This window comes from Anoplophora glabripennis, unplaced genomic scaffold (assembly GCF_000390285.2).
Source record: "Anoplophora glabripennis isolate ALB-LARVAE unplaced genomic scaffold, Agla_2.0 scaffold324, whole genome shotgun sequence".
In the NCBI taxonomy this organism is placed as follows: Eukaryota; Metazoa; Arthropoda; class Insecta; order Coleoptera; family Cerambycidae; genus Anoplophora; species Anoplophora glabripennis.
The window spans coordinates 257,141-271,952 of NW_019417495.1; the positions used below are offsets into that span (position 1 = coordinate 257,141).

The following is a 14,812-nucleotide window of genomic DNA, read 5'->3' on the forward strand; positions in this document are numbered from 1 at the left end:
TTATTTTTTTATATAAAGCAGCGTTATAACTGCGATTTTGTTTACAGTTGCAATGCCTAAGATGTCAGGTACCTTTCAAAAAATATAATGGATCCCTAGGTTTATCATAAATTTTATACCAAAAAGTTGTACTTTTTTAAACACGTCCTCAGTAACTGTAATGATGTGCAACATTAAAGTAATGACAAATTGCTGCTAATTAAAACATCTTTGAAACTAATTGTTTCGTGACTGCACATTTTTTGTACAACTAATGATAAGATATAAATCAAAAATATGGTATGTAAAAAGGTCAAATTACTCATGAAGCACGAGTTTATACAGGGTGTCCCGAAATTAATGCAACAAAATTTGGTTATAAATTCTTAAGACAAATTTAGGGGACCCGTATTTTTTCTTTTTGCCAACTGGCCCCCTCTTTCGGAGTTACAGCCCCCTGAAATCTGCCCCTAAGAAGTCTTTTTTGTATCTCAAAACCGTGTTGTACGAGAATCACTAAATTTGGTACACAGGGGTTTTATGACATGTGGAATCTCACAGTGCTACACTTTTTGGCGAGAAACCCCCTTAAGACACTTTTTCGTGGACACCGCCCTTGTCTTTGGAACCAGAAAATTATTTTTTTAAAATTATTTGTTAGCAAGAAAGCCATTGAATTTTGAAACTTTTTTGTTTCTTGATATATTTTTTCGTAAAACGCAATGTTCTTGAGGCAAATGGCGAATCACGATATGCATTCGACCCCATTTTGACATTTTTCTCGAAAACATTGCGTTTTACGAAAAAAGTATAAGGAGACAAAAAGTTTCTAAATTTAATGGCTTCCTACAGAAGCAATAATTTTTAAGGAATTTAAATATACGACTAAATTTTTTTGGCTCCAAAGACAAGGGGGTCCACGAAAAATTGTCTTAAGGAGGTTCCCCGCCAAAAAACGTAGCACCATCAGATTCCACATGTCATAAAACCCCTGTGTACCAAATTTAGTGATTCTCGTACAACAGGGGTCTGAGATATAAAAAAAAAGATTATTCTTAGGGGCGGACTTCAGGGGGCTGTAACTCCGAAGGAGAGGGCCACTTGACAAAAATAAAGAATACGGGTCCCCTAAATCTGTCTTAAGAATCTGTGACCAAATTTTGTTGCATTAATTTCGAGACACCCTGTATTGGGACTATCTTTTCACATTAGTGAAACAACTTTCTAAGGAACTTTCAGATAGATCATCTTGTCTTTAGCCGTTCAACAATGAAAAAAAATATATGTTGATAATTAAGATCAAGTGGTTTGCAAAAATGAAAGCATCTACTTTCTATTGGCACTAATAAAATTATTTCACAACAAACTTGTTCTACTGACGTTTCCAGAAAAGGTTCCTTATTATTTCCTATTAGGTACTTATACAGGGTGAACCAACACAAAATTGAATATTGGACTAGCTCTTTTAATTTCCATCGTGGAATTTATTGGTGGAGACTGGATCTGCATATCTGTATAAAGTGTTGTGAAACTATAGTACCAAAGGATATGTACCGGAAAGGTAATGTAAAAAATAAAGGGGTATACAGGGGAGCTCAAAATAGTTGTAGTACTTCAAAAAATTTGTTTTTCCTATCGGGCTTCGTTGTGGAGTTATTCGCCTTCAAAGAAAGAAGTTTGAAAACAAATGCGAATTATAACTTCTAAGTCGTTACCATGATAACAATGAAATTTGGGCAATTAAATTAATGATAATGTTCATATCCAAGTTTAAACAGCGTTGCCGTATTTAGCATTTTTCTTTCATACTTCGATTCTTCTATGATATATGATATATGATAAAGAAAGGTATGCCATATATCAACCGATATCTTGTATCGTTTTTGAGAAAGCCGAATTTTATTAACAACAAACATGCATTGTATCAAAAATGCGATATTAACATTTTTTCAAAATTCTTGGAAATTGAGATGACTGTCAACAAATATGTATAATAAGCAGTTAGATATTTGTCATAAATCATTTTGACACCTTTTGTTGATTCAAGATCATGGAGGATTTTAACTATGAAGAATTCGCATATATTCATCTAATGTACGAACTTGTACAATGTACCTAATGCTTCTGAAGCTCTTCAGATTTACGCCAACCGCTTTCCAAATAGAATAGAATTTACATATTTGAACTGACTATGCTATTATTCAGACAAAACACAACAAAAATTTTCATTAATACATTAGGTTATACCTAATTGGAAACTACTTAGTGGGACCACATATCATTGATGACGTTTTAAATGAGGATAAATATCTACATTTATTGCAAAAACACCTTAATCTGTTATTGGAAGACGTCCCTTTAAATATTTGAAATAATATGTGGCATATGCACGATGGTGCACCACCCCATTTTAGCAAGGCAGCAAGGGCTTATTTAAATACCACATTTCTCGATCGATGGATCGAGGTAGTACTTTTCCGTGGCTGCCTCGGTGCCCCGATCTTAATTCTCTCGATTTTTATCTTCGGTGCCTTCTTAAAAGTCTTGTTTATCAAACTCCTATAAATAGTAGGGAAGAATTATTAAATCGCGTAATTACATACGCCGACATCATTAGAAATGATCACCACATGTTATTTTGAGTACAGCAGAGGTGTTTGAGCAAAAAAATGCATTGAAACTCACATATTGAACAACTTACTTTCATTTTCATTTTAATTCTATAGAAACCAAAATTTTTTCAAAAATATAAGTATCACATTTTTGATACAATAAATGTATGTTGTTAATAAATTTCGATTTTCTCAAAAACGGTACAAGATATCGACTGATGTACGGTACACCGTTTTTTTAACAAAGTGAGAGAGGAATCGAACTATGACAGAAAAATATCAAATTTGGCAACACCGTCAAAGATGTACCTATAAATTTAAATGGATCATTTTGTCTGCTCCTGTATAATTCAGGCTTATTGAATATCAGTTTAAACTCGGAAAAGAACATTACCATGAGTTACTTTAATTGCCGAAATGTCATTGTTGTCGTGGTAAGTTATAACTGAATTTGTTTTTCAAACGTCTTTCTTTGAAGGCGAATAACTCCACAACCAAGCCCGATAGGAAAAAAATTTTTATGAAGTACTACAATTATTTTGAGCTCCTCTGTACACCCCTTCATTTTTGACATGACCTTTCCGGACACCCTATAATTTTGTGGAAATTTCTTGTGGGCGATGGATTTCATAATATTAATTTCCACAAGGAATCATATATTTTGTTTTCTACTTAAGCTTAGTGTTACGATTTAAATAGGTGCATGGTAAATACACAGGGTTGGGTCCAAACCAGGGATAAATATGTAAGAAAATGTAATTCTTGATAAAATCATCGTATAGGTAATTATTTGTTTTTGCAATGCAATTGAAACTTTATATTTATGACCTTCAAACTTTTAACTATTTTAAATTGAGATCTCAAGCTCAAAAAGCCATTATATATAGAATTGAATATAGACGGAAGATAGGTATAAATATTCGACATCTAAAAAAAATTATTATTGGCGACATAATTAACTAGTTCTTCGTTATTTTGGTAGTACTACTAATAAACTGAATTACATAATATTTTGCTAAACATAAAACCAGTATATGATGAACCTCTCTTTTTCATTTCTTATTTCTTTATTCGATTTCTCGAAAATTACCTATTGGATAATTTACTATAAATATTAACTTCACAATTTTAAAATGAACACAATTTTGTCACACAAATACCAATACTAAGTGTAAATGCTGTGAGGTAATGAGTTCTGCAAAAATGTCCGTTTTGGACTTCAATATTCCTGGTGGTATGAAATCCGAAATACAAATTTATAACATCAAAAATATCTCTCCAACGGTTGACTTTAGCCATTTTCAATAAGTATACCACTTTTTGATAAAAAAAATCGAACATTTCATATTTTATTACTAAAAACTGTATACGAGGGCTGACAAAATATATTTAGTTTATTCCAATTTATTTATACCGTCAGTAGGTAATTCATGAATAGATATTTCAAAAAGGTATCAATTTCAAAATTCGTTCTTGTGAAAATCTGTATTTTTAGATAAATGGATTGTTCCTTGGAATTCAGAAGTGCCAGGAAAACGCGTGACCTTGAAAATTTTAAAATTTTTCGCCTGCGGCGCCATTTAGAGACTCTCCGGCCACTTAATATTCCGAAATTCAATTCAACAAATGTAACAACCCTAAGCAGAACACATTCAATCAATGTTCACGCGCCGCCACTGGCACTGAATGAGATTGGGTTCCTCAATCCACAGGAACATACGATCATCAACCATGCTTGCAAAAGCAGGAGATGTGCTAAATTTTTAACTTGATGATACTGCGGGAAATACCTACTCTGCGAACTAATGTCTCGGCTAGCACTGAACTATATAAAAAATTATTTCACCTAGTGACAACTCAGGTTTTGCTTTCACATTTTTGCGAAATAGCAGGACGCTCTCTGCCAATCTAATAAGTTTGATAGCGGTATATATCTGATGGCCCAGCTGACGAATGGCCCTAACTGTTTACCAGATATTGCAGGTGTAATTCAATAATGGTCAGGATATCAGTCCGCAGAGTGGTTGTTTCCAGCAATATCAATATTTAAAATTTGTTTCGCCCAATGCGAAAATATTCTAGCACTCATAGAGTAAATACGTGCAAAGTAACAGGTCGCTCTCTGCCAGTTAGTTGATTGAAAGTCTAGACATTGAATAACAATGTTACATTTCAACTATGCCTTACATTATGGCTAAAGTTGTGACATAAATACGGAAACATTCGGTTATCCAAAGTTAATTAATGAGTAGTTTATTAACCTTTAAAAAAACTTTTATCTGCTCCCACTATATTACATAGATTATTGATACATTGTTTTTAAGAAGGTAAGTGGATTTTACCGTGGAAGTGGAAGTTGCTGTGGACAACGGGAGGTAAGTGAGGTAACATTACCTCCCTAGGGAAAAAAAGCGATTTCGAGTTATAAATGCATATTTTGTGAACACATAAATAGAATATTTGAAGAACATTACATTTTATTAATTATTATGAATGAATATTAATAGTAATTGTACAGTTATTACATTTAGTAACATAAAATCTGGATAATTATTTATTTCCCTCGAGTTTACTAATTGTCACATTTTTTTCATAATTATTGACCGCTCCATTTCAGTCACCGGAGGCTCAATATTATCTGACTGATCCATTGAAACAGCATACTAGAACTTGGAGTTGAATTGTCATTGTAAAGAATCTTGTTGGCTATTTCAATTTTGTTACCTAAACTGTCAGTAAGATGACTTTCTGCAATTAATGCATAACATTGTCTGTAGAGGGCGCCCCACACGCGACAGCCAAAAATAATTATAATATTATTTTTCCCACCCTGAAGAAAATCTCTCACTAGTAAAACATGGTTAGAAATTTTTAAGGAAAAACTGAATTTTATTTCACACTCTGACACCCTGTATCTTTTTTATTATGTGACTTGGCATATAGGTATGTTAGGTTAAATCAACTTATTTTCACCTAAGGAATTTCTGGTATTATTTGTGCCCCTTCATTTAAATACACCCTGTAGATCCCATTCTTTTAATATCCGAGCAATAGAATGAGAAATGAGATAATAAATATCCCATTGTTTATAAAAATCATATGCAAATGTTTTTTATTCTATTTAGATCTTAAGTGTGTAGTACGTTAAACTAACACCAATTAGTAATATTACAGTAACACCTAAATTTAAACTAAATTAATTACTATAGAAGGTACTGAGGAATTTCATTAATCAAAACTATAAACATTTAACAACTTACTTGAATGATAGTTATCTGTCTTCACACAAGGGCATCGCCAAAGGCAGCTGCCCTCCCTCCCCCCTAGAAATTCGAAAAAAGTACAAAAATTTTCTTAAACTAAGAAAATATTAGAATGGAAATTTTTAATAAAACATTTTATTTACTTAAATTTTAATTTTGAATAATTAATACACTACTCTATTTTTTTAAAAAATAATTGTAATAAATTAGTTGACAAAACAATTTAAAAATATAAAATTTTATGTTAAAAGTAAGTATATAGTAATAAGTAAAGTAATACATTTCCATATTTTAAAAATTTAGCTCTGGAATTTTAAATATCGGAATCAAAATGAAAGTTTAACAGTGCATCTAAAGCTATACATATATGTAACGCGCAAATTTTATAAATTTTATAATTTTCGTTGAATTTCTTTATATTTTTAGCAATTTATATATTTTTTTGTTTTTCTTGTATTAAAAAGGTTTTATTAAAAATATTTCTAAAAAAAATTAATTTACTGTACCTATTTCTACCTATAATTTATATTTCTCCGAAACCCTTTCTTATATTGCCCCTCCCCCCTAGCCCATTGGCTGGCGACGCCCTTGTCTTCACATAATATATTTGCTCCTACGTTTTCTAGTATTCTTTTTTAAGATTACGTGCCTACTTTTTTGTTGTTAATTGCTAAGGTATAAGTATTCGATGTGCACCTTTTTAATAATTATTGTAATTTTAATTAAATTGTCTAATTAACTAATCAATATTAAAAATAATTAATATTTTTATAGAAATTATTATTATTAATAATATAGAAAACTTAGGATTAAATTTCGTTAACAAATTCACTAAAAATAATGGCATTTAACATCAAACAGTCCCTAATTTTTAACATCACGGAAGTTCTAAACATAAGAAAAAAATAATGAAATTTACCTTAAGGGCCCCATATTCTTTAAATAGTGTTTTCCGCAAAGACAAATAATTTCAAACATTTAATAACTGAATAATCTAAAGCTTATCAAATAATAGGAATGTTATGTCATGCCACCTGAGTATTTTCAAGACGCCGCAGTAAAACGAATAAACAGGTGCAAAAAACGATCAAACCATCAAGGTTTTAGGTACTGAAATCTACGAAAATACTAACTTTTTTATGTAAATATTCTTTTACTTGCTTAGTCCTACATATAAAATTGTTTACTTTTATTTATAAGTACGTGAAAATAATTCTTAAAATGTGGGGTTAGAATAACAGCAAACGCATGTTTTACAAACGCTTTTTTTTAGTTATTATATTATTTGAGTAAATTTAAATGGTAATAATGAATAAACAAAACATCAAGGTTTTTATTTTTGTGCTTGCTTTTGATTTACACGTTTTACTTTTAAAGATTTCAGTACCTAAAAACGCCAGAAATTTCACTATTTCTCGGCCAGGAATATGGCCACCTTAACGAATACCATTTAAGTTCAAATATTATAAATTGGTTTATTATCAATTATTATCATAACTTTTTAAAAGAGAATGCACATATATTCTTTTTTTACTATCTTTCTTTTTATTTAGCTTTGCCCCCAGAGGATACTCTAACGGAAATATTTAGGTATCATTTCATGTGGATAGTTCCCCTTGCAGTTAGTTTAACTATTAACAACAAAACAATACAGTGACCTGCTTTCATTAGTTTTATTAATAAATTACTATACAAGATTGAGATGGTACAGCTAAGTTTGTGTAATACCTTTCAACACATCAGATTAAGTAATGAAGACAAAGCTAATAGTTCTGATGTTCCATCACATTCAGCGACCCAAAGTCCAGAATAGCTTTAGATTAACCATCTCAACGATTTACTTATTTAAAAAAGAAAATTTGCTAAAATGTTAATAATTATATATTTAATAACAGTAAATTTTTAATACCATTTTTTATATGTACCTAGTTAAGATGAAACACATATAAAGTTTTTGTAGTTGAAATTTTCATTCACAAAAGTAAACTGCTAGTCTCTCATCTGAGAATATAGATATTGTAAACCAGATTAGAAAAAGTTAACAAATCGTAATAGTTTGAAGTAGAATCGGTATTACTATCGCCATCTTGAAGTGAGGTTCTGAACTTACTTGTCGAATTATGTAACCAAATAAAGTGCGCATATCTAAAATCCTCTAGAAATTCCAGGATGCGCAAGTAGACATCAGATGGACTTATTACTTATATGTGTACTGAAATAAAAAGTAAAAACACTTTTAGTATGTACAAAATATCCTTATTGTAATGACTTCACTAATAACACTGAATAACAAAATAAAGAACAATAGAACAGGGCAGCTAATTTTCTAGTTTTTTAATATAATAAATCCAATAGTAGAGTAGCATGTTGTTTTGTGAATATATGAAATCAGAAACAAATGTCAAACAATGTTAAAATGATGAGAGAAACCGAACTTAATATTTTTACATTTACACATATATCAGTAAGACATACGAGGTCTGTTCAGAAAATAACTGAATTTTATTTTATAACACTATTATTAATTTTATACATCATTGGTTCTTATCCCCTTCAAAAGTACTCTACTCCTCACACACTTTTCCCATCGGTGTTTCCGTTATGAAGTCCTAGCTAACTTCATTTGAAATGGCCTTTAAAGTCTGTGACGAATTTGCTTTGATGTCATGAATCTGAAAACGGCGTCGTTTTAGCACTGATTTTAATTTCGGATATAAGAAAAAATCTCAAGGAACCGGCCTGGCAATTAAGAATTGGAGGGGGGGGGGGATGATGACAGTAATCTGGCTCAAAACAGACGAATTGACAAAGGTAAGTGTGCGGACACATTCTCTTTTTGCAATTTTTTTCACGTAATCGTTGTAAAGCGCTTTGAAAATACACACGATTAAAAACAGTGAGCATCACTTTAATATTGGATCGAAACTGAGGTGCTTTCTTGGGGCGTGGAGACCATTTGCCAGTCAATTGTGATGACTGAACATTTGTCTTAATGTCGTAGACATAAATCCAGCTTTCATCTACCATTATGATCCTTTGAATGAATGTTTCATCGTCATTGACAAAGAGTCGCCGACAAATGTCTACACGATTTTCTTTCTGTTGTTCGGTCATCAAACGAGGAACAAATTTTGCTGCAACTGGACGCATGTTCAATTTTTCAGTAAAAATTTGGCTTGACCCATTTGAGATGTTAATTCTTCTGCAGCTTCTTTGACAATCAATCGGCTAGTTGCACGCAACAGATCTTTGACTTTCTGAACGTGGGAATCATCAGTTAAAGTCGAAGGCCTTCTTGGTCGAGGATCGTCTTCAATGACTAACGACCATTTTTAAATCGTGAAAACCATTGCTTATGACCCAGAACACCATCTCCGTAAGTTTGTTTCAAAAGTTGAAACGTTTCCATGAAAGTTTTCCTCAGTTTCACACAACATTTTATGTTGTTCCGGAAAATCGCACACTTCAAAAATCGTAAGCGTAATTTAAAAAATTCGGTTATTTTCTTAACAGAGCTCGTATATATACAGCAACAGATTTAAATTCAGTGTTTCATTTCATTCTTTATGGTTTAGTGAAAATGGTTTAGTTATTTTCCAATTAGATTAGATTTGAACTAATAACACCGGCACACAAAAAAAAGTGGTACCTTTGATTTGACCCAATAGACTATGTATTTTGTCGTGCTGAATCCGAATCTGATAGCTCAAACACTCCAAAATTTTGAGTAATTGGCAAAAAATAGTGGAAAATCGCAGAAAATCACGCTAGTGATTGCAAAAAAATTCGAAAAAATTTGTTCTGAACTTAATCAAGTGGGTTTCTTATGTATTTTGATGTACTGAATCCAAGTCTGAAGTCTTAAGTTACACCCCCCCATATTTCGCAAAAATAGCGACCACTATTTTTGTGTGCTGGTGTTACTGTTACTTTAAGTTAAGCATAAAAGGTATATTAATTGTATATCAAATAATATTCGCAATTAGTTTCTCCTGTAACTAAGCTAGCAGACATACTAAGAGTGCTGTATCAAATCTGTGTGTTGAAATGTTTACATGTACATTTTATTTTTAGTAGTAATAGTCGAACAATATACTAATAATAGCTTGTATATCACTCTCAAAATGAAATAATTCGAATGATTTCAGTAATCAAATATTGATTATTATTTTCTGCTTATCCTAATAACACATTTTTTTAGTAATTAATTTTCTACTGACCCTATTAGACTATACTACTGGACGACATGCGAAATATATTTATTAGTGCACCACTTAATATAAGTTTAATAAAATTTAAATAGTTTTAATTTATTAGATTTTAATGCTAGCTTCTACATTTAGGTAAATTGAATATCCATTTTCTTGATTATTTTTTCTGCGAATTACCATTCACTTTCAAAAAATTTCGTTAATATATGAAGTTTGTTGTTTGGAAGAAACAGATATGGTCATATTTTGGTGGTAAGGACTGTATCTTCAGAGAAAATTTCATTTGAAACTGCGGGGGACAGTATCTCACAATTAGTCATCTTCCTGATTTCTTGAACATGAAGAACCTAAAAATTGATAATTTAGATTTAGATTCTTCTGTATTTTGCGATGTAGTTTTCTCAAAAGCATACTCGGCAAACAAAAATTTTACCTTCATTTCTATTTTCCTTCCTTTGATTTGTTCTTCATCGACCATTTTCTAGACATCTTCCTCAATGTAGACGACTTATTACTGAAGTTCGGAGGAAGACAGAGCATTTCAATTGCAGAGGGTTTCCTTTTAAGTTTACTTTGTACATGTATTTCCGCGGTTGGAATCTCAGATGTTTGTCTTGAACATTTTACAGATCTTACATCAAGTTCAATAACTTCTTCCTCAACATCCGACGATTCTTTGTAACTTGCAGTATTTCTTTTACTTGTAGAACTTGACCAAATTTTACTAATCTGTCTAGATCTTTCAGTCCTACAAATCATATTCCTCAGTTCCTGCTTAAACCTCGGATGTGACAAAGCGTAGAGAAACGGATTGAGGCAACTCGCTGTCTTACAAAATACAGCTGGAATCATGGACGACAGGGGAGATATGAGGTGCTGTTGGTCAAATATCCCTAAAAGAGCTACTACAGAGTAAGGTGTCCAAGCTATGACCCACAAGCAAATGGAGCACATCACTATGATCGCCAGTTTCACCTCCTGCTTTTTACTGCTTTCTTCTTTTACATGGCGGAAAGAGTCTTTACTGACAACTGATCTAGAAGTGACGACTTTGACGATGTTTACGTAGCTGAAGGTAATCACCAGAAAGGGCACCACCCATGCAGCTATGAAAAAGGCGAAAATGAAGTACCTCTCGTCTGCATCGTGGGTTAAATAGTCAAAACTGCAACTGGTAAGGTATCCCTCGTAAGTATATTTTCCGAGGCCTATATCTAAAACGGGTATAAGGGAGAACGTCAAGCCATAGAGCCAGATAATGATGAGGCATATTTTCACTCTTAAATTAGAATAGACCCTTTTTAGGGGAAATTTGATCATGATATATCGATCAAAGGAAATGGCACTTAAGGTAACTATAGAAACTGTGCCACTTAGTCCACCGACGAATCCATACACTCTGCAAGCTGCAACAAGATATTTTGTCATATTAATTATAGTGTCCGTTGACATAGATTTAATTTAATTTGATGACACAGAGATCTTTGCTGGCGTTTATATTTACAATCTGAAGACGAAATTAAAATACGAGATTGCGTCAGTAGGTTACAACAAAGTAAATGTTTAGAGAAATGCTTAATGAAGAGATATAAATACAATAAATTACTTTATACTTTTTTTCTGGATACTGCTCACTTCTTTGCACATTTTTTTTAAATTAAATTTATTTGTCCAAAGCATCTTTAAAAGTTCCAAGGATACCGGGAAAACAAGATTAGGGTGCAAGAAATTAAAAATGGTTATTAAAAACAATCATACATGTTTACATTTACATAAGAAGAACAATGTTAAGAATTGAAGAAATTATAAAATTACAAATCCTTAACATATCTAAACAATTTTTTCTGTGTAGGTACAATGTCCATATTATTTTGCTTTTGTGGTCCATGGTATATTATATTTTCATCCCTCTCAAGTGATTTGTCTTGCACATAAGTAGTATCCCAAATTAAGTACGTCGTATATATACAGGGTGTTTCCTAAGTAAGTTAAAATATTCATAGTGAATATTGGATAAAAAATAAAATCAAAATTCCTTACTTGCAGAATACTGAATGACAGTACCAATATTTGTCTTTCAAGGCAAATTTGATGATATTTTTAATGTAATATTTTTGAGAATGGGAGAAGACCGCAAATATCTGAGAAAATTTTAAGTGTAACCCCTACAGTCTGTGAAAAAACAATTTCATTTTCTATAGTATGACGCAAAAACTTTATATGTAGCTTGTGTTCCATTTGAATATAAAATAGTCATTTTTTTAAGCGAAGTCACATTTTTAGACGGAGTGGAATCTTTTACCTTGATTTATGAAAATCTGGCTCCAGATGTGTGATTAATGAACGTGAGATCAACCAGCTTATGATACCAAATTTTACTGAAATCGGTGGGTTTCAAAAAAGTACCCCCGCCATATTGGATCAGCCATCTTGAATTTTTACAATGTGAATTCATGTTCGTAATCAGCGACCCAAAAAACCTCTTTATACAAAATCTGGTCAAAATCCGCTCAGAATTTAAAAATAGCGATTCCTGCTCGGTTTTTTGAGGTTAGAAAAAAAACCACACGTTCTAGCTCAATTCTGACAGTGGATTTGAATTCAGCAGTCTTTTACATAAAAATATACTATTTGATGTGGAAATAAATTTTTTCCGAATTTTCCCAGTAAATTTTCATCAATTTTCACTATTTTTCACAAGTTTTTTGAGGTTAGGAAAAAATTGTGACGTGATGGGCCAATTCTGACCCCAGATTCGTGTTCAGGAGGCCAAATTACTACGAAAAATATATGTCGCATAAAAAGTATACCCAACTTTTTTTTTGTGTGGCTGTGTAATTTCCATTGTCAGTAGTTAACTCGATATTATTGTGCAAAGATTTCATTTTCAGCCCTGATCTGAAATTGGTCACCCTATAGATATTTATAGTAATGAATTTGTCAACATAATGCTTTCAAAAATAAAAAAATCGTACGGCCAATAAGAAATTAAACATGTAAGGAGATAGAATTACGTCCATGGCAATAAATTTGATCTTAAAATTTGAAACATTTGAAATTTTATCTTAGTAAATCGATTTGGGCCAAAAGTTGTTGGCAGTTATTGCAAACTAATTGAAAACGGTATTACTGCATTCGCATCGATCACTTTCGTAACTCTTGGGATAATGCAAAATGCATTCTATGGATTTACAACTTTAGGCGTGTTTTTAAAATTAATAAATGAACCGTTAAAATTTAATAAGTCCGGTGTTTTTGTATTGTCCTTTCAATTTGATTTCACAATGTTCCGCTGGTGAGTCCCATTAAAATGTTTGTCAAGCTGATTTGCCCACTTGATCTAACGTGTTCCCAGTGTCTCCGATATACATAAATTTTTCACATAATATATACCACAGGAACTTTTTAATTACCATTGCAGTTTTTTAACATTATTCACTTAACGGAAATTTCAAATGTTATTAAAAATTTTCAATTCTGTTGGCGAAATTACTCTAGAATCAATAAGTTTTTACTTAAAATATGCATTATAAAAAGAAAAGATGTGTCATATAATATAACTGCAAATTTTAATATAGGTCAATATTATGTTTTCTTATATGTATAGATATTTTTGTAAAACTGCACGGGCCAAAGCCAAGTCCATCAGAAGTTTATTTTTTATTTAAAAAAGATTATATTACTTGTATACTTTTCCGCAAAAGTATGAATATTCTTGTCTAAACTGATTTGCGCGAGATGAAATTATTTCTGTTTCTATAATTCTATAATTCTATAATTCTTTCATTAATTCATTCCTTTATCGTCATGGTAGTTGTCACACTTTTTGTCCATATTTATCTTATACAGCGTGTCCCATTTAAGTGGAATTCTCCATTACTTTGGTAATATCATTAATATAAAAAAGTGTTTTTAACAAAAGTTGCACCAATTCAATCTCTTTACATTTTAAAATGTTTTCTATTATACAGAGCGTCCCACTTCTTCTGACTTATTACACATAACCTGTATAGTTGAAAATAATTTTAAAAATAATTTTGAAATGTGAAGAGCAGTCTATAAACTAAAGAGATACATACATGCGAATATATTTTTTTATGATTTCACTACCTTAAAATTGTTTACTTGCCTATATGTACAGGGTGGGCAAATAAGCGAGGTAAGCGGCTGTATCTCAGAAACTAGTGATCGTAGAGAGCTACGGTACAAAATTTTAACGGTAAAGCGGGCAAGGGAAAATGCTGGAAATTATTTTCAAGTTTCCAAGATGGCCGCCAGTGGGCGTTTCCACCATATTGAATTACATAAAGTTACGTTTCTCACGATTTTCCCCAATAAATGTAACAAAAAAGTATTTGCGTTTTAATGTTAACTTAAAGTCGAACATTTTTTGTAAAAACAATTTTTCTCTATCTTTCGAAATAAAGTGGTGGGGGGTATTTGAATGTTGTTTGAAATAAATGCCTGTAACTTCGAAACGGCTTAATGGATTTGGATAAATTTGGTATCATTGAAAAGAGCATTTCTTGGGCTTTTAGGTTTCTCGTAATCATGACAGTTGCGACCTACACGGCCGCCGATAGAGGGCGTTATTCGATATTATAACCAAAATATTGGATTTTCTCAAAAAATTTAAATGCGATGATATGACTTTTTTTAGACTAGAAAATAGACAAATGACCAACCAATAAGCCTGCGCAAACCGCATCTTAATATCTTTTTCCTAACTCAAATTATTAAAAAAAAA

The 14,812-nt window shown here is 31.7% G+C and overlaps 1 protein-coding gene across 1 annotated transcript in view; it reads right to left on the reverse strand.

Moving 5' to 3' along the window:
* Window positions 1-10,506: 10,506 nt before the first annotated feature.
* LOC108911088 (opsin, ultraviolet-sensitive) overlaps window positions 10,507-14,812 on the reverse strand; it is a 14,222-nt gene continuing 9,916 nt past the window's right edge. The window contains exon 3 of the mRNA XM_018715922.1: window positions 10,507-11,471. Within this exon, the coding sequence (XP_018571438.1) occupies window positions 10,507-11,471 (965 nt within the window). The remainder of the gene's footprint in view (window positions 11,472-14,812) is intronic.